Source organism: Neolamprologus multifasciatus, chromosome 9 (genome assembly GCF_963576455.1).
Source record: "Neolamprologus multifasciatus chromosome 9, fNeoMul1.2, whole genome shotgun sequence".
NCBI lineage: Eukaryota > Metazoa > Chordata > Actinopteri > Cichliformes > Cichlidae > Neolamprologus > Neolamprologus multifasciatus.
The window spans coordinates 25,012,564-25,033,406 of NC_140447.1; the positions used below are offsets into that span (position 1 = coordinate 25,012,564).

Consider the following 20,843-nt stretch of genomic DNA (forward strand, 5'->3'; position numbering starts at 1 on the left):
CAAACTGAGAGCCACGTGCTTCTCGTGTTTGTGGTGCTCTTTTGGCAGCAGGTTAAGAGTAACTTTAAAGACAGAGTTTGAGGAATGTAGACAATGAAAGGTCCTCACATGTGTGTGCATGTGTATGTATGTGTGATATAGCATGTACGGCTGTTTGCCTCCTTTCCTTTTATGTGCACAGAATCTATGGCAACCCGTCACTGTGGCCTTCATGTTTTTGATTCCAAATCTTTATTTCTTTTTTTTTTCTGTCTTTCGTATGACAAAGAGAAAACTGCTACAACTGAGGCTACAAGTTGTTTTCTTGACTTGGTCCTTTCTCTCCAGGATAGTGATAAATATATATACTTTTATATTTCAGTGTAATAAAGATGCTATTATGTACTGTGTGTGCACACTCTGTTTATACGTGACTGTCTGTAAAATGTGCATGCTTGTATAGTGTACATTCTGTTTCAAAGGCACATTTTGCCCATTGCACATTTACTGCTTATTCAAGTAGCTGGTGTTTCTGCACGAATGACTTTCATAGACAGCAGACATGCTCTCAGGTTGCCCAAGTTTAGACTGAACAAAAGGAGAAGTCATGGTGCAGTCATAACGGTCACTGAAATTGCTGCAGGATTTCTGCAACTGCATGTCAAAAAATATTTGACTATTGCAGAATGTAATGGTGTTTGGATGTTTAGGTTTTTACATTGAGCATCCTTTTTATTGCATAATTTTATAAAATATTAAAGTCTCTTCTAATAAATGTGATAAAATGGCAGTAAAGCTCAAATGTAGAGCTAAGCATAAGAAAGTTTTTACCATTATAAAAATGCATCATAAGTGGAAAAAGAGGATGTTGTAATCAGATTTGAAAAAAAAAAGAGTAAAAATCTGTTCACTGGAAAATGTTATGCTGATTTTAGTCAGTAGTGTGGGAGGAAAAGTAAGAACAGTGGTTCCTCTTTTTTCACGGTTATGTTTAACTTTTAAGTTTAAAGTGATAAATCACAACAACAATCACCTCAGTGCACTTTAAACTGCAAGGTAAAGACATTTTACAGAATTAGGGAGACAACCACAACAATCAGACAGTTCCTGATGAGCAATCACTAGTGTGTTAGGCAGTGTTAGGAAGGAAAACCCAGCAGGACAAAATCTCTGACAACCTCAGAGAGGAGCAGTAATCTGCCATAACCGGTGGTGAGGTGAGCATAGAAAGACACACCCAAATCTTACAGCTTGAGCTTAGTTCACTGTCTTAAGCTTAAATCAGGATGACCTGCATGCATAACCTGCCAACCAGCAAAGCACAAAACTGCAGATGGCCCACTTAAGTCCCACTTAAGTGGAACTATTTGTCAAAATTCACTTTCAACATTTCCATAAATCCATTTTCTCAACCAATTCGGAATAATAATAAGGGGCAGGGTAAACCCTAGGCAGGTTGGCAGGCTATTGCAGGTCCTTCAATTCTGGAGCTCTTACTGTACTCCATCAATCTAACCATTTTCTTCCACTTATCCAATTGATGGTCGTGGGGAGCTTGAGCATATCCCATCTGCTACTGGGCAAGAGGTGGGGTACACCCTCGACAGTAATTAATCTATCACAAGTAGTGATAGACGGATGCCTATCCTAGCTCCTGTGGCAGCTTGGATAGGAAAGGGGAATAGGACAAGTGGAAGCAATCACAGGGAGTTTATCCCAGGTGGATGGAAAATACTGGCAAATAGAGCATTCTTTCATCATGGGCATACTGTAAAAACACCAAAACAGAGCTAAATACAAAATATGAATTAATGTCAGTGCTCCAGTATAAGCAGCATAATTTGCTGACCCCATGTGGTGAATAAATCATCTATAGCAGCTTTAAAAAGAGACTTAACAGAGATAGCATGTATGCTTTTAGTCCAACTTAATAGAAATGAATACATTTATTACTACACATCGATCATAAGTATAGTTCTTTCTTTTGTTTCACCATGCATGTATCTATAGTCCAAGCCTGCGCTGCTCTACACAGGAGGACTGCACTAGATTCATTTATTACTTGTTTTAAACTTCAGGTTGCTACAACAGTCAAGGAGATCAAATCTTAATATTTACTGATCTCAAAGAGAAAAACAAAAGAAAAAAAAAGGCATTGATTGTAACTCAATACTTACACCAAACAGAAGACGACTGCACCCAAGGAATTAAAAATTAAGATGTGGTGTTCTCCCTCTGACCTAAACAAACATCACTGCCTAACTAAACCAAGCAGAAATAAAATTGTTAAAATAAAACTACCAGACACATTTGAAACAAGAAAGAAAGAACAAAGAATCCTATTAACACGAACTACCAAGAGATGTCCTCCAGCTCATTAACTCAACCAGAGAAACTTGAAAGAAAAGAGATCTAATTAGAAGTCAAACATCATAGAGGAGGCCAGCAGGGAGAGGACAGGAGACAGAACACCAGGACTTCCCTCCTTAAGTAAGTAGGTTTGATATTTAGATTATCAAAATGATTCATCTCTGTCTAAACTTTGTTAAATAACCCAATTGTTTGATCTTTGGGCTGAAGGAAGAACAACACTCTGTGTATAAAAATGCTCAATCAACAATCTCTTTATTCCATACAACACTTCGACCATAAACGTCTATACGGGAGATGTGGACAGGAGGGTGTCTGCCAGATCTCGAAGTATCTGACCGTTTCTCACATGCTTATAGCTTCAGCACCCCTCCAAAGTCATAAAACCTAAACATCCACGTTCTTTCTCTCTTAGTGATCCTAAGTTATGACCTTGGCTTCCTGTGCAGTATGTTCTGTTCTTTCTAATCAGACAAATAAGGCCATGATTCTCTGAAAACGGTATTTCTTATAAATCAGCAGTATAATTCATCATAAAACAATGTAATTCATTGACAATAAATCAGCAACCTTCTTGTAAGTCAGGAGTAAAATGCAACCTAAAACTACATAATGATTTCACAATCTTTAATTAGAGGTATACGTGGCATAAGATAATATAATAATCTCACAACTTATAAAACACAGTAACTCTAACATTACACTTAATGTTACGGCAATTAGGATCCTTAAAGAAACATTCATACCCAATAGCCAGTTGTTATCTAATGATGCTAATTTGGGAAGACGTGTATCTGTTGCATCTGTCCTCTCCGTCATGTGATGAATAGCCTCTGACAGCCTCTGCGGTTAAACATTAAGACGGCACTAGTCCGTAATGGAGACTATCCAGGAGGCCGTGCACATATAATTCTCACAAAGTGCACAAAGTCCTCTCTAATTGGCCACTACTTAAATCTTGGGCATATATTTGGAAATCAAACAAACTTCTTCTCTGGAGAGAAACTTAGAAGGAGCCAGAAGGATAACTAAAGCTGAAAAAACAGTCACATCACACGATATTCTATGCTGTTTGAAATCATAACTGAGAATAACATGGCTTATTTACGCGGTGGGCAGAGGAGGTGACCAAAAGGACACGCTGTCATATATTTAGACCAACGGGAACACGCTGATAACGTTTCTTAAACTGACAGGACCAGAGTTTATTCGCCAGTGGAAAACTTCATACCAGAGTACAGCTTAGCCAAAAGGGAATATTCCAACTTCTGAGTGTATTTTTCTCACCACATTTCCTCCTCCTCCTTCTCTCTCTCCCTCGGGGATCCAGTCAGATCCAGTCTGGATGAAGCGGACGTCTTGGTGCGAGATAATCGTCAGATGATATGAGTTAATGAGGCGGAGATGCAAGGAGACAGACTCAGACGTGCTCTCATGCCAGGACAGGTGTGCCACCAGTGAGAGCGAGAGGAGGAGAAAACGAAAGGCGCAAAGAGAATAAAGAGGGTGGTTGGGTAGACATCACGCGGAGAAGAAGTCACTTTCCAGGTTATCGATATGGAAACCGGGCAGAGCGCACCGACGTCGGACATGGGGGGAGACCACACAGCTGGGGTGTGTGTAGTGGAGCGGGACCGAGAGAGGGGCGACGTGTCCAGCCCCAGTCCACCGACTAAGCAGCGCTCTCTGCGGGTCGTCTACGTCCTGAACGATGGGCTTAAGTCGGTGATGGCGAGCAGCCCGGAGTCCGGAGCGCTGCAGTGTTTGCAGAGAGCCTGCGATTCGGAGAGCGCCCTGCTCACCACCGTCACCTTCGGAAGGTTGGACTTTGGAGAAACATCAGTACTGGACAGTTTCTATGATGCAGGTACTTCACAGGAAAGTTACACAAGAGGGAGGGCAGGTTTGCACAAGTCAGACTTCTAACTGCAAGTGTGCGAAAACGTTTTATTATTAAAACTAACTAAGCAGCTGATATAAAACTCTATCTATCATGCAGACTATTCTTCTTTTCCTTATTGCTGTCGGGAAAGCTTTTTTTTTTTGTTCTTACAGTAATTCTGGTTGTGGTGGTCACATGATGAGACACGTACCTGTATTGGTGTTTGGGTAGCATGTAGTCTTGATGGTGGAAGAGGTACCAATACACAATGATAAAAATAAAATGGAATATAAACAAATATTCGAAGTAAGTACACAAGTGGTAAATAAAAATGATACTACATAAGTGTCGAAATAAAAAGTGAAAAAAGAGGTTAAACTGAACTTCTTCAATTTAACTTAAATTGAAATTACTCAAGATACTTTATCTCCACCACAGTGTGAACACACTGTAGAATAAACTAGTATAGACATAAAGTAAGAGCTGAACCTTAACATACACTGCAAAATACTCCAGCAGGTAGGATAAATAAGACTCATGCTTGCAAGACTATGGTATGATCAGAGTACTTTTAGCTAAGTAATCTATGTTAATTCCTCATACACCATATGCTTTGATTCATTAGCACTAATAATATGTTTTTATTAAATCAGGGGTTAAGTTGCGTTTTAGTATTGTATTTGCCTCAGATGTAAGTGCATAGCTTGTGAGTGGTTCCTGACTGTTGTGTTACAACAGTTGTAAGTTTATTGTAAGCTATGCAGTGAGATCACTGTTATAGTGCAGCATGACTGTGCAGCATTACTACCCTGGACTGTGATTTTGCAACACTAGTAGGTTTTTTCAGTAGTCAGTAATTTGCTTGTAAACTTGTAGCTTCGTATTACATCATGACTTGTCTTTTGCAAATAGGTTCATACAAATGATAGATGTCTCAAAGTTATACTAGAGTACTAAAATTACAGCAGTTGGGTATATATGCTTAATTTTTTTTTAATCAAATACATACCTGACTCTACTTCTGTACTTCAATAATATTTTGAATGCAGTAACTTTGTGTTTTGTAGAGGTACTTCTTCCTTTTTGCACCCTTTATCCTCTGCATATACTATACACATACTCAAGCTCTAATCTTTCCAGCAGTAGGAATGTACTAATAGAAAGAGTTATGTAAACCAATGAAATATGGAGCCACTCATGCTATTAACAAGCAAATGACCGAAAATATGCACTTGAACACTCTTATATTACTGGCTTTGGATGCTGACGGTTACAACATTTAAACTCATTCGTATGAATCCAAGACAGCACTTGGCAATAGTGATCTCAGTGAGCCTTGTGAGTTGACATTAATTCTTGATTATTTATTTGCTAACTCAGCTGACACCTGTTGTTGTTAATGGTTAAATATATTAAAATCTCACCATAAATCGGTCAATGTTCACCAAATAATTTTCAGGCACTTATTTCATAATTCTGTCTCCATTATGAAAAGATGACGCCTTTGAAAGCTCCTATTTTTAGGGGGAACGAAACCTGAGCTCTTCTTTAATTGCGAGCTATTTTTACTAGGCAGCACCACAACTCAGCTGAGGAAGAGCCAGGCACATGTATAAGTTTCAGTCCCCTCAGATGCACTGCAAGCATAGTAGGTAGGCCCGAGAAGACATAAAACTTGGCAGCAGATTGAGGGCATGTTGTTATTACCTCTGAGCTTCAGTAGAAAAAAAATGTGGATTTTCAAGTCAGCATACTTGTCTGTACTTGTCTTTAACTGACTCATATACTGAGATTCTTCTATGCAGGAGGCTCTCATGGGTGAGTGGGTGTTGTTTCCTAGAGATAAAAAAAAGATTTCTAGGAAAGGATAACATTCAATGAATACCAATGCCTTCCATCATGTATGTTCTTGTTCATGCTCATATCTTTCAATGGGGGAGCTCCCAACTGTGTCTCTTCTTGTTTCTTTTGTTTTCAACTCCACTCAAAACATTTCCCACATTTAATGAGGCCAAAGATCACGGGGCAGATGCAGCACAAAACTCAAAGGCAGATGTATTTCAAACTCAGCTCATTTGTCACCTCTGCAAATTGCATCAATGTTAAAGAGCTATGCTCTTATGTTGTCGCCTCCATCACTTCCTCCTTACAGACATTGCAGTCGTGGATATGAGCGATGTGTGTCGGCAGCCCTCCTTGTTTTACCACCTTGGCGTGAGGGAGAGCTTTGACATGGCCAACAATGTCATCCTATACCATGACACCGACCCCGACACTGCCCAGTCACTGAAGGTACACATGCACACTCTCCCATCAGTGTAACTAGTGTTCATGGACACCTTTCTTTTACGTCTCCTTGGGACAAAATGATCTGCTGTGTTATTTACAGACTAACATGTCGTACAGTCAGTCCTACCAGCTGTTTAAAATAGCAATTCAGGAATAATACACTATGTCACTGTCCGAAAGTCTGGAAACATATTCTCACGTGCTCTTTATCTCCGCACAGGACATGGTGGCACAGAAAAACACAGTAAGTTTCTTATGTGTGCATGTTTTGTAAAGATTTCTGTGTGCACACCATCTGGTTCTATTTCTAGAGGAATATTCCTGGCAGATACCGTTCACCCCCATGCAGAAATGCAGACAGGCATGCATATATATACACACACACACTCACACACAAGTACACACATGTTAAATCATGAATGGCCGGCTCGAGAACGAGAGTCATATTACTTGTTAGTTTTCCTAGAAACTGACCTTCACTCTATGTACGCTGTCTTCTCTGTGTATATGTGTGTTTGTGTGTGGAGTAGGCTGCTCGTCCTCAACCGTTAGGTTTTCCCTGGGTTCAGTTGCCTCCAGAATACAGAGGCTCTGGTCTGAGAAATAAAGTAGGTATCAGGCCTGCATCAAGGCATGCTGGGATATTCCCTAGTTGACTGATAATACTAACAGACAAGGAAGTGAGGCTGGAAAACAATGACCTCACCCTGGGATGTTGTGTGGATAACAGATTAAAGCCCCTAACAACACAAAGGAAGCAATGGATAATCAGCTATAGCATGCATTAAGAGTGCTGGATGCATTTGCGTTTTTGCACCAAATTAAATTTGCATCATCTCAGAAAGCATCATGGGATTGCATTTAATCCCACTGTGGGGAATTTACCTAAAAAGTGTTTGTGAAACAATCCTCACTGAATATAACTGAACAGAGTTTAACAGGAGAAACTTACATGTGTAAATCAGAAGCAGCTAGTTGTTGTGGCCTAAAGTGCTGTCGTTCGATGCATGAAATCATGATGGTGACTGCTTTAAAATGATGTGTGGTGCTGTGACGACCATACTATATAACTACAAATCTAGTGATATAGTTGTTAAATAAAAGATGTAGAAATATATGTTTTAAGAATGAACACAACAAAAAGACAGTCAGCAGTGCGTGTAAAATTTGTCAGTCCTGAAATGCTTTACCTGCAAAGCTTATCATTTCAATTTCAGATTTAAAGGTAATCACATTTGTTCATATGCAAAGCTGGAAGAAGAGGCAGAGGTTAGAGAGTGTTAGGTGGTTCTTGGTACATGAGGCTTATTACTTCTGGAAACCTTCACTGATGTAGTATGATGCTACCAAACAGTCTCAGTGGTGCACTGATCCTCTCATTAATCACTCTAATCCCTATTCTCACCTCCTTATCTCGCTCCACCTGGACTTCTTTTACACCTGGTATTTGCACAAAGCTGTCAAAGTGCTTTTCTTTCTGTAAACAACTTGTAATTAAACCTTCTCTCCTCTCTTTCTAGGCATCCAGTGGTAACTACTACTTCATCCCCTACATAGTCACTCCTAACCACGAGTATATGTGCTGTGAAAGCGATGCCCAACGGAGGGCAAGCGAGTACATGCAGCCCAACTGGGATAACCTGCTGGGCCCACTGTGCGATCCCCTGACCGACCGCTTCACCAGCCTGCTGAAGGACATCCACGTAACATCCTGGTGAGATACAAGTGAAAACAAGGGGCTGCTGTAATCCCACTATCATGGTTTCCCAGTACAGACGCAGATGTAGACTGTAAAGTGCAACTATGTTTATTTTTGCTGTACTCACACAACCAACGTAACAGCTACGTGTGCTTAAAAATCAAACCCTTCCTGTCTTTAGCTCAAAACACAGCCTCTCTCTCTCTCTGTGTGTGTGTGTGTGTGTGTTGCATCAAGTTCCCATTTCATAGGAAATCAGAGGTTGATTAGTCAATACTGTGTCAGTCAACCACCTAACAGTGCTTCATGTCTGCCCCACCTTCCCTTCTGGAGCTTGGCAGAAACAGCACCTCACAGTCATTTACAAGAAAAGAACCACCCCCACCCCACCAAAAACAAACAAACCACTAAGTAAGGAGTAATATAGGCTTTCAGCTAAATGTGGTGCCATACTTAGTTATGAAATGTAGTAAAACGGAAGTGTAAAGTAATAACGTAAGACAGAATTTACAAAACACCATCTGAATAACATACTTAAGTATAGTATGTTATTAGAGTACAGTAAAAGTGCTTTATTTGGTGTGTTCTGGAAAGATAAATGTTAAATATATTGCAAAGTGTTGGAACATCAGATTTATCTCAAATTAACTTAACATTTACTTTTAAAATGAGTCATTTGCTCTGTCAACACTGGTTAAATGAGTTGTCACTGGCAAATGTATCATCTTAAACCATGAACAAAAATAGCCTGTTCACAAGAAACATTAGGTTATAACAGAAATCTGTGTCAAAATTTCCACCTCCAATGTCGTGTGTAAGGGCACTGGTGTTATCTGCACACTCTGCACTGAAAATCAAGCAGATTTCATCCCTTCTGTATTACTGTGATTCATTCTTTGCTTGTTTAAGCAAAACCTGCTATGACGCCTCACACAATGTCTTCCGAGTACTCACGTCACGCCCTTGCTGACTCAGCAGCACTGTCTCCCCATTAACTTCAGAGTCCATCAAGCACCAGCTTACATCAGTGAACTTTTACATCCTTTTGTCTCCAGCACGTCCCTGAGGTCATCTGAGCAGGGCCTGCTAGCTGTGCATCATACAAGGCTAAAAGCTGAAGGAGACAGAGCTTTTCCAACAGTAACCCCCCGACTCTGAAAAGCTCCTTCTGAGCTTGTGATAGGTGGACTCTGTGTTTTCTATCACAAAACTGCTAAAAACGAATCTTTTTAGACTTGTGTTTGGCTACCTTTTGTTTTTATCTTCTGGTATTTTGTCGTGAAGCATTTTGTGATGTTAGGTGCTTTAGAAATAAAATTAAAAAGGAGTTGGAGGTAATTATTCTAGGGATGTTCCATGCATTTGTTTTGCACAATGCAGTATTCCGGCTGTAGGAGTCTATAGTGAGGATCATTGTTCATAGCTTTTTGTTAGTACTACCAACTGACCATTAGCACTCACTGTTTTGATGAGATTACTATTAAGTAATGTCTGTTTCCTGCAAAATAAGGGGTGGTCCACTAAAGTTGCAGGTCAAAAATTGTGCTTTAGATCAACATTAAAATGAAAGCTTCTTTTCTTCCTCTGTTCTTTGTCTGTGTACATATAGTGCTTCCTTTAAGGACACCCTGCTCAACGACATCAGGAAGGCTAGGGAGAAGTACCAGGGAGAGGAGCTGGCTAAGGAGCTTTCACGCATTAAACTCCGAATTGATAACACAGAGGTCCTAACACAGGACATTGTCATGAACCTGCTGTTTTCCTACAGAGATATACAGGTACAAACACATCAAACATGACCTTCATTTCTTTCTATCAGCTGGGAACTTCTTAAAAGTTATTACAGACTGAAGTTCAGAATGACATTGATATTCTAAATGCATTATCATTAGATTCAAATTTAATGCCCCTTTTGTGGCGTCTCTGACAACCAGGACTATGATGCCATGGTGAAACTGGTGCAGACTCTGGAGATGCTGCCAACATGTGATCTGGCTACCCAGCCCATGATCCAGTTTCATTACTCCTTTGCCCTGAACAGGTACGCAGCAGCTGAATGAAACTTAACATTTTAATGCCCAAACACTGTGGTAAAGCAGATTTATCTTCTTTAATTATCTTTAGGGATCCCACATGTTTGTTTTTTGTGCCTTTATTTCACTAAGGACATTCATGCTAACATATCATATAAAATGCACCATAAAATATGTAGTATGGTGATATCAGGAGCTAAAAATGTAGCAACTGCATGTCAAAAATGCAATAGACCACAAGTCTAGCATTCTGTGAAAGATACATTTTTGTTGTTCAGGGAAAATTAAGTATACTGTATGATTTAACAACTTTAGCAGCAATAACTTGAAGTATTCATTTTCTGTATGACGTTTTAGCCTTTCACAGCATTGTAGAGGGATTTTGGCTCAGCCTTTTACATTTTCTTTAATGTTGCTTTTGTTTGAGGTTTACAGGTACTTGTTTATACACAGCTCTCTTAAGGTTCCCCCACAGTATTTCAGTCAAATTGGAGTCTGGACTTTTGCAAGTCTTTTCTTTTTTTAGCCATGCTGTTGTAAATTTTCTGCTGTGTTCAGGATTATTGTTCTGTTGCATAATCCTGCATGAGCCAAGCTTTAGCTGTTGGAAGGTTACCTCACACTTACTCTAGAGTGATTGCAAAGCAAGCCTACTTCGTCACCCCTCCACAACCATGCTGACAGTTGATATAAGGTCTTTATGCTGATATGCTGTGATTGGTTAACCAAACATGGTGATGTCAAGTATGACCACATATCTACACTTTGCTTTTGTCTGTCCAAAGGATAATGTTCTGGTGGTTTGCGGTTTGTTCAGATGGAACTTTCCAAACTTAAGCTGCCCTGCAGAGATACTTTCTCCAGGCAGCTTGTTCAGGCTTTCTCTCATTGTACTGTGATTAACTTTAACATTTAACATGCTAACTGAGGTGTTTAAAGTCTGTAGCTCTTGTTTTTTTGTTTGAAGTTTCTGTAAACATTACAAGATCTGATCGTAGGGTGAATTTGCTAGAACAGCCACTCCTGTGTTAACACACACCCGAATACTCCAGGCCAGTAAACTGCCCAAACTGCTTTTGAGCAGGTAGTTAGGCTGATGATCAGTTATCAAGTGCATTTAATTAGCAACACCTGGCTGGTACTTGCACTTTTAATTACTATGGAAGTAATAAAGGTGTTTTCCTTCATGTGCCTGTAATATCAAATTCACCCTGTCATTAAGAACCACTATTGCACATGAATTTTTGCATGTACGTGCAGGAGGAATGCTCCTGGAGACAGGGAGCAGGCTCTCAGAGTGATGCTGCAGGTGTTGCAGTCCTGCGAACATCCTGCACCAGACATGTTCTGCCTCTGTGGACGAATCTACAAGGACATTTTTCTCGACTCTGACTGCAAAGACACTAAAAACAGGGACAACGCCATTCAGTGGTGAGAACACGCAGAAATAAATGCATCTTATTCACATCTTATTGTTTCCTTGTGTGTATTCATCTGTATTTCCTCTTCCACCTGTCAGGTACAGAAAGGGCTTTGAGCTGCAGCCCACTCTGTACTCGGGTATTAACCTAGCTGTCCTCCTCATAGTTGCTGGCCAGCAATTCGAGAGCTCCATGGAACTCAGAAAAATAGGTAAACCTGATTCCCCCTTTGATTTGTTCTCAGCGGACTCTCAAGTCAATGTGAAACACCTAAGTTGTGTATTTTCAGCATTCAGTTTGCGTTCAGTAGCTCCTTTTCTTGATATTTCTGTGGTACAAAAGTCAGCTGAGACCATGCCACTTCAGTTTCAATCAGACTGCAATTACAATGTTCACTTTTTGTCTTCTTATAATCAGGGGTGCGGTTGAACAGCCTGCTGGGGCGCAAGGGTTCCTTGGAAAAGATGAATAACTACTGGGACGTCGGCCAATTCTTCACCGTTAGCATGCTAGCGAGTGACATTCCTAAAGCTACTCAGGCTGCAGAGAAGCTCTTCAAGCTGAAGCCACCTGTTTGGTAAGAGAGAAGATCTTGTAAATATATAAAAGTTGCAATGTCAATGCATGTTTTTCATAATAAAGATTAGTTTTAAATTTTGGTCACATTCATAGTTGTAGTGAAGTATCAGGACATTCATCTTACAAAAGTACATTTGTTTTTATAATGTAACTCTTTTATTTAAGCAAGCCCAAACATGCTACAAAAAACAGTTTACGAAAACAAAATTTCAAGGAATTGTGATGCTTTTTATTTTAATGATTATAATCGGTTGTATTTTCTTCCAGGTATTTGCGTTCAGTAGTGCAGAACTTACAGCTGATCCAAAGGTTTAAAAAGCAAAATTTGGAGCATTCTCCTCAGAGAGAGAAACTCAACTTCTGGATGGACATCATCGTCGAGGCCACGCAGTGCACCACCAACAGACTGCGGTTTCCAGTATGTAAACACATACATGCATTCGTGCTGAAAAATGATGACTGAGGGGTTCAAAATCAAATGTTTTGGTGTTTGTGTTTACAGGTGCTGATTCTGGAGCCGACCAAAGTTTACCAGCCGTCCTATGTATCTATCAACAATGAGGCTGAAGAGAAGAACGTCTCCATCTGGCATGTTTCTCCTGCTGAAACGGTCAGAGCATTGCCCATCTAATCATCTTCCTGTTAGGAATATTGTCCTCCACTCGGAAAAATTCAAACTATTAAATAAAAATTAATTAAAACTTAAACTAAATCAGACAACTTGTATGAAAACAGAAGGAACTTTGATGTGAAATCTTCCATCACATATTGTGACTGAATAGCACGTAATTACACAAACTCATTGCACCCTCATTTTGTGCACAGTATTTTAATTGCACCCGAGTATACCAGGGTGAAGTACCACCAGTATTACCAGTAAATAACAAAAACCACCAAAATGCTATATCAGCATTTAAATTAGCCTACATCTTGCATTTTGTTTAACATGCAGTGCTACACAGATCACTGATCAAACACATTATAGTGAAACCAAGTTTGATAACACTTCACATTAATTGTAGTCAAACATCTTAATGCTGCTTCATTGATTTTTAATTTTTTTGTAAGGGGTACATGGAGTTTTGGGCTCAGATAGTTCTGGGATTCAAGTTTTATTTTGCATCCATGTGGAGTCTGTTTAAAGATTGTTGACTCATCATTGTAGAATAAAAAAAAGAAAAAGTGTGCTGCAGACACTTAAAGCTGAGCCAGCATTAACTAAATTTGCTTCACCTATGCTCATTTAGAAATGCTAGAGGGCTGGAGCCGTCCAACTAAGTAGACACAAACATATACATATATGCATATTTGTTCATTTACCTGCTAGAACCTACTGAGCTGAAAGAGCTGAAACACTTTATTTGTTGATTGATTAACTTCTGTTTTTTGTTACAGAAAGGTATTCATGAGTGGAACTTCACTGCAATGTCCATCAAAGGCATTAGGTATACAAGAGACATGTTTAGGATTAGGCAATAAAAACAAATAGAAATAAATAGAAAACGTACATTTTTGTTCAATTCAAATTTCTCTTGTGGTTTTATGGGCCTGGGCTGCAATTGTAGTAACTCAGGGAACTTAGGAGTGGTGCAAGCAAGCATATAAATTGTGGCTCCCTGCAGCTGTATCCATAATACAAGAAGTAAACAGAAGAACTACCTGCCGGGAACATCATTAGGGATCTCCAGCTGACCTGTTCAGCCTCAATATTCAAAACAGTGACGTATTGTGCAAAGCTGCAATTACTCAGTGCAACCGGAGGAGGAAGAAAGAAAAATAAAAATGCAAATATCAGTAAGGACATTCCTCATGGTTAATGGCCAGTGCTTACTGTGAAAAAACCCCATCACCCATGCTCTTAAATACAATTTGAAGATCCAGGTAAAAGTCTGGCTATAGAATAAAACAACTTTTTTTCGTGTTAGAATACAATCCCTCAACAATATTTGATTGTCTGCTCTCCTGCTTACCAATCTAAATTATTCATTTATATCCATGTATTATTATTATACTGTGAGCAAATGTACGTTTTTTGCACGCTAATGAGATTTACTTTCATCTGTGAAAAGGACTGTGTTATAAAATACAGCATAAGGAAGAGTTAAATAAATTAAAGAACAGTGCCCAGCCTAATGCAGCCCTTCTGTCTGCAGTATCAGTAAGTTCGATGAGCGTTGCTGCTTCCTCTACGTCCACGATAACTCGGATGACTTCCAGATCTATTTCTCTACTGAGGAGCAGTGCGGTCGGTGAGGACAAACACCTCTAGATGTGTTTGTGTAGGTGTGTGTTTGTCATGTGTCCGTCCGTGTTTGTGTTTGTACACTTCATAATATATGCGCAGATGTGATCTGAGGGCCTAGAACTGTAAATAACTGTAATAATGTTTCTGTCTGGTTATGTGTTTCAGGTTCTGCTCCATGGTGAAAGAGATGATATCTGATGGTACCGGGAATGCTGTGGAGCTGGAGGGGGAGGGTGATGGAGATACGCTAGAGGTCAGTGTGAGCTTGAACACACACACACACACACACACACACACACACACACACACACACACACACACACATATGTGTGTGTGAGATATTTAATGTAAAATATGGCAAATATGTAATTTCTATGCCTGTTTTTCTGTGCTACAGTATGAATATGACACTGATGAGACAGGGGAAAGGGTAGTGTTGGGTCGTGGCACCTACGGAGTGGTGTATGCTGGGAGAGATCTCAGCAACCAAGTCCGAATTGCCATCAAAGAGATCCCTGAAAGAGACAGCAGGTAGGTTGACATACCATCCTACATTCATGGTTCCAAGTCTTTTTGGCATAGCTGACAAAACAAAAGAAATGCATAAAATTTGCTTAATATATATAATAATTAAAATATTTAAATTTTACTGAATTGGGAACTCATGGCAAATTCAGTTTTTTTTCTTCCACATAAATAAAAGTAAATGCAGTAATTGCATTTAGTATATAAGAGTTTATTATGTTGTAGTAACACAAAGAGCAAACAGTCTTTATCTTACAGTTGAACTTAAATCACACAAAAACAAATAGGACCTTGCAGCAATGTTTTACCAGTATTTAATTTTTAATGATTTACTTTGCAGCAAATGTGTCTGGATTATTGGACAATGAACAGATAATGTTATTTCCAGTGTTAATACCAATGTGAATGTAGTTAATGATAAAACAGAACCTACACAAATAACACACAAAGCAAGGGTACGAAATGCAATTTGTCTTTTCTGATGTCTGTTTTCTTTTCCGTGGACAGGTACTCTCAGCCCCTTCATGAAGAGATCGCTCTTCACAAGTACCTGAAGCACAGGAACATTGTTCAGTATTTGGGTTCCATTTCTGAGAATGGATACATTAAGATCTTCATGGAACAGGTGCCTGGAGGTATGTTTGTACAAACCACAGAAAGAGACACAGTTCTGTGTAATAGAAGCTGTCTTGTGTTACCTCCTATTAGGTAGCCTTACTGCAGTATACATCTAGTTTAGCCTCAGTGAAAAGGCAAAAAAATGTCTTAAGCAGAAAAACAACATATAAGATATTGTGTCTAAATGATGTTTTCTCTAAAGCTCATCTAAAGCTTGCAATGCACAAATAATCTACTTCAGAGAGTTATGCTTATGACCACCGAGTTGGTAATTAGTCTAACTAGCTGGGTGTTTTTCCACCTTTAAGATAGGCTTTGGACACGCCTTCTTTCTTTTCTCCAGGAAGTCTGTCTGCATTGTTACGGTCGAAATGGGGTCCTCTGAAGGAGGCAACAATTATCTTCTACACCAGACAGATTCTGGAAGGTCTCCGATACCTGCATGAGAACCAGATCGTCCACCGAGACATCAAGGTAGAAGGAACCCCACCTGCCATGATACATCTTTGAGGAAGACAGCTGTTAGCTCTATAGAGTGAAATGTCATTATGAGTGAATTTCAAGTTAAAATTATTTTTTAAAGACATTTACAAGTAGTCTTAGGTTTGAGCTTGTGGATACAAAGTTGTCTTGTCTGGAAGAAAATACATTAAAGTATTGAGCATTACATAGGATGAACGAGTTTCTTGCTGACTGAGACATATATGGTCAAGTATTGTGGTCCTCAAGTCCAACCTAAAACCATTCATTTGTGTACCATCATGTGGGATCTCAGGCCAAAGTCTGATGCACAAAGGCGACCACATACTGGACACTCATGTTGGTTCTCGCCCTCAAAGCTGCACACTTTTCCACTTGGCTACTTTGTCTCTTATTCTCATAAGCTTGTAAACTGTTAGCTGCCATGATTTCCTATTGTTTTACATCAATGTCACATTTCTGGAGGGATTTTTTTCAGGGTGTCTTTAGTCAGCTTTGGTCATTCTGAGCTAAGACTGTGTTAGTTGGCATCTGAGCCTGCAAAAGTACATTCATGTTAAGATACATCAGTCAGTTTGACGTGCCTGAGACATAGGTGTTCTGAATTGGTCGAGAGTGAGCAAGCAGATAAATCAGAAGTAGGTTTATGGGTGAATGACTTTAGAAATGAGGCTAAGAGACTGCTGACAGCTGACACACAAGAGGGACCTGAGACAGTGAGAGCCATAAATGTGTACAAATAGCAAAACTGAAGAGCTGGTCCTCGTACTGCAGGCGAGAAATTAGTAGACGAGGTGGGCTGACCAAAGATCCAATGAGAATGGGTTAGTGGGCATGCCCCTTAGAAAATCTCAGAACTCCAGGGAAACCTATCAAATTGCATACATATGCATATCACATAGGTGGAGAGAAAAAAAAAGAACTAGAAAGAAACAGCACTGAAGATCAGTGGGAACAATGACAGGGCCAAGAATAGAGCCTTGTGGAACCCCATTACTGATGGGGAAGTACTTGGTGATAATTCTGTAGACTTCAGTTTAAATAATAATGACCCACATAGTTCAATGCATTTAAATCTCTCCTCATTTGTTTCTTTTTAGGGTGATAATGTGCTAGTTAACACCTACAGTGGTGTTCTGAAGATCTCTGACTTTGGTACCTCAAAACGGTTGGCAGGAGTCAATCCCTGTACAGAAACATTCACAGGTAACCTTTTCAATCATCTTGCAGAATTTGAATTTTACAACGGGTTTTAAAATACATATAAACACCCATCAAAACCCATAAAAACATAAAAAAAAAACCCAACAAAAAACAACTAGAAACAAATGCTGAAATATACCTAAAATCGAAACAATGAGATTACAAAGGCATTAAATAAAAGAAACAGCCTTTCAATATTACAATATCTATAAAAAACAATTCATATTATATTTCCTGTGTCAGTTTTGCTCTGTGAGAAGAGTCATTATTGCTAGAATATAGTTTAACACGGTGGTTTCATCTGATGTACCCCGAGAGCCATGTGCAATGTACACAAACACACAAGTCTTCAAACTGTTCAAAAGTATTACTATTAAAATCATTCATGCCCTACTTTTAGCTGCTACTCCATGTAACAGCTAATGGTGACTAATTTCACCTGTTTTTGTGTAGCTAACAGCCCAAAGCTGTTAGCTGGGCTAACAGCCCAAAGCTGTTAGCTCATGTACCTTTTGTTTATGCTGTTAGCTAAGCATTTAAACTGTTCATTGTCTATTTTCAGCTACTTATTCATTTTAGGAACCTGTTAGTGTTCTGTTCAAAGTTGTTGAGATCTGCTCAGTTATTTAACTTTAATTGTTTAACTAATCTTTCCATACTATCTCTACTTGTTCCCCAGTTATCCCCAGAGATATTTTGTTTCTCTCTCAACTGTTGAGAGTGCAAAGACTGTTCATTTTGGCACAGATGTGGAGCTGTGACTCACAGAAATTTCAAACAATAGCCCAGGGATTAAGTTGAAGTTTGTAATAACAGTAATCCCACGAAGTTCTCAGACGTGAACAACTTAAAAACGTTCTGCTTGGAAGAAAAATGCACAATGAGCAATTTCATTTTTCTTTAACTCCAATGTCACAAAAAGACACACGAGCCCTGACCTGTCATACATAGACTAATTCAGTCTGAGATGCATAAATGGAGTCTGAGATATGCTCACTCTCAGACTATGAGTGTAAATATCAAATAACCTTCAAAATGTCAAGAGCCACAATCAGCCTCTATGGAAACAGAGAGACACATGAGTGCATGCGAATGTACTGACATACACATTTATTGGCCATCTGGCCTTCTCCAGCAGCCAGCAAGGTGTGTAATTAGATTAGCTAATCAAGCAGAGGCAGAAGGGTGTTTACCTTTCATTAGGAGCTGTCTGTGTGTGTGTTTCCTTATCTGTTTCTTCTCTGGAGCATCACTTGCTCTTGTCTCACTCTCCTTTTTTATAGCTCTTGCTGGCTCTCTATTTACATCAAGCATGTAAGCAAATGCCAATCTGCACAGAATTTCTGAGCAGACTGGGAGACAAAATAAAATTCTTCTGAAATCTATCTATCTTTAATCTTCGCCTCAGATGGGCAAGATTGCACTTTGTGTGCAAGGCCATGCAATAAAATGTCCAGTCAGGTTATACACTGTTAAAAAAAATATTAGCTAACAGCCTTTTGCTACTTCATAGTTTTGGTTTGCAAGTAAAAATGGATTTGTTGACTCTCTTGCATCTCTTTATGTGTTGCAAATGCTTACACGATATACTTCTCTACTTGAAGGTACCTTGCAGTACATGGCTCCAGAAATAATTGACAAGGGCCCTCGAGGCTATGGGGCACCAGCTGACATTTGGTCCCTGGGATGTACCATTATAGAAATGGCCACTGGGAAACCTCCCTTTCATGAGCTGGGGGAACCACAGGCAGCCATGTTTAAGGTAGACACTGAGCTTATTTGTGTTAGTTTGCGTATTTACTTATGAACCTTCGAATATAGAGTTTCCAGCCTTCAGCGGTCCAGTTATTTGCAAAACACATGTTTATTTTCTTCTAACACTAAATCTCTGTGGTCTCTCACTTCAGGTTGGCATGTTTAAAATTCACCCAGAGATTCCGGAGTCTTTGTCACAGGAGGCCAAGTCATTTATTCTACGTTGCTTTGAGCCTGACCCTCACAAGAGGGCCATCGCCTTGGACCTGCTCAGAGACACTTTTGTCAGGCACAACACCAAGGGCAAGAAGAGTAAGATCGCCTTCAAATCACCAGGTAAATACAAACGGACATTACTACAATGCCACTAAAATATCATCACATTTCCAAATTGGTTTTACTGCATGTTTTTTGTGATGCTCATGTAAATAGTAGTGCTATTTGATTAAAAAATACAGGTGAGAAACCATGTTAAGTAATGTCCAAACTGGTTTTTCTTCCCTTTGTGTGAGGTTATAAAACCACATAAATTTCTCACTGTCACAGCTGAGCAGCCGGTGCTTTTCAGATGTGAACCCAAATGCAGACCCAGGAGAACAGAACTTGAATTCAAACAAAGAGCGAGCCTTTATTTGGCTGATGGCGGGTGGAAACATGAAAACTAAGGAAACTATGATAGACTATGATACACGATGACTCGAATAACAGACTGACTATGATTAACTATGACATGGATAACAGACAACGCAACACTGACAAAGAGAAACACGGGGCTTAAATACACTGAGGGAAAACGAGGGGGATGAGACACAGAAGGAGAGCACAGCTGGGAGTAATCTGACATGACAAGACCAAGATGAAGCCAAACTCAATACGTTGACATAGGACACAGACTTTCAAAGTAAAACAGGAAACATCACAGACGCAGACTTGACTAGGGGATACAGTTGACCGTGGGTCACAGAAACAGAGCCCAAAAGACTAGAAAAGATAAATGATGACAAAATCAAAATTCAGTAATGATACAAAACTTAAAACACTGGGTCACTGACCCTGGACTGTGACAGTGAAGGTCACACTATGTCACAGAAAATGACATTATTGCATTTAGGCTTCCTTACCCTAACCCTCAACATTTGACCAACCACCACAGTGGATTAAAAAAAAATCATGTGATTAAAGCTTTAATTCAAGGGGTTTGACAAAAGCATTACATTAACTGTTTAAGATTTACAGTCAATTATAGATAGTCCCTCATTCTCAGAGCTAAAAGTAATTGGACAGTTGACGGGGAGGCTGTTTCATGTCCAGGTGTGGACTGTTCCCTCATTATTTCATGACAAATTACACAAATAAAAGAGCTTGAGTTAAAGTGTTGAACGTGCATTTGGCAGATTTTTACTGAGAATTTCAATATGAAGTCCAAAGCGAGTCCAATGAATGTGAGGGAGACCATCATTAGCCTGTAAAATCCAAAGAAACCTGTCAAATTTGTATGTTTTTTCCTAATAAAGCCTAACTAACCAAGTCAAGACTGTTAGTTAAGACTCTTGAGAAAATATGTGTGTTACTGTCAAATTCTACAATCAGGTGACACTTTCGTGAATTGAAATACAGACGAAGCAAGACGCAAACACCTGGTTACACATTTAAAATAAAACAAGAACGCCTGATTAGACTTTGCAGAATTTTATAAACAAAAAAAGAGCCAGTACAGTTTTGGAAAAAATGTTTTGACATGGCCTGTCTCCCCAATGTGAATTTG

General features: G+C 39.4%; 1 protein-coding gene across 3 annotated transcripts in view; it reads left to right on the top strand.

The window, feature by feature from the left end:
* The first annotated feature begins 516 nt into the window (after positions 1–516).
* The window catches only part of map3k15 (mitogen-activated protein kinase kinase kinase 15), a 29,527-nt gene continuing 9,200 nt past the window's right edge, over positions 517–20,843 (top strand). For 2 of the 3 annotated variants that reach the window (XM_085172101.1, XM_085172102.1), the window contains exons 1-21: positions 517–4,216; positions 6,384–6,523; positions 6,741–6,764; positions 7,051–7,128; positions 8,041–8,234; positions 9,829–9,997; positions 10,154–10,260; positions 11,513–11,683; positions 11,772–11,884; positions 12,091–12,250; positions 12,520–12,670; positions 12,755–12,862; positions 13,648–13,697; positions 14,406–14,501; positions 14,663–14,750; positions 14,895–15,028; positions 15,530–15,657; positions 15,984–16,114; positions 17,221–17,326; positions 18,928–19,085; positions 19,231–19,414. In XM_085172101.1, the coding sequence (XP_085028227.1) occupies positions 3,907–4,216; positions 6,384–6,523; positions 6,741–6,764; positions 7,051–7,128; positions 8,041–8,234; positions 9,829–9,997; positions 10,154–10,260; positions 11,513–11,683; positions 11,772–11,884; positions 12,091–12,250; positions 12,520–12,670; positions 12,755–12,862; positions 13,648–13,697; positions 14,406–14,501; positions 14,663–14,750; positions 14,895–15,028; positions 15,530–15,657; positions 15,984–16,114; positions 17,221–17,326; positions 18,928–19,085; positions 19,231–19,414 (2,800 nt within the window). In that variant the 5' untranslated portion in view covers positions 517–3,906. The remainder of the gene's footprint in view (positions 4,217–6,383; positions 6,524–6,740; positions 6,765–7,050; positions 7,129–8,040; positions 8,235–9,828; positions 9,998–10,153; positions 10,261–11,512; positions 11,684–11,771; positions 11,885–12,090; positions 12,251–12,519; positions 12,671–12,754; positions 12,863–13,647; positions 13,698–14,405; positions 14,502–14,662; positions 14,751–14,894; positions 15,029–15,529; positions 15,658–15,983; positions 16,115–17,220; positions 17,327–18,927; positions 19,086–19,230; positions 19,415–20,843) is intronic. The other variant, XM_085172103.1, reaches the window with a different exon arrangement.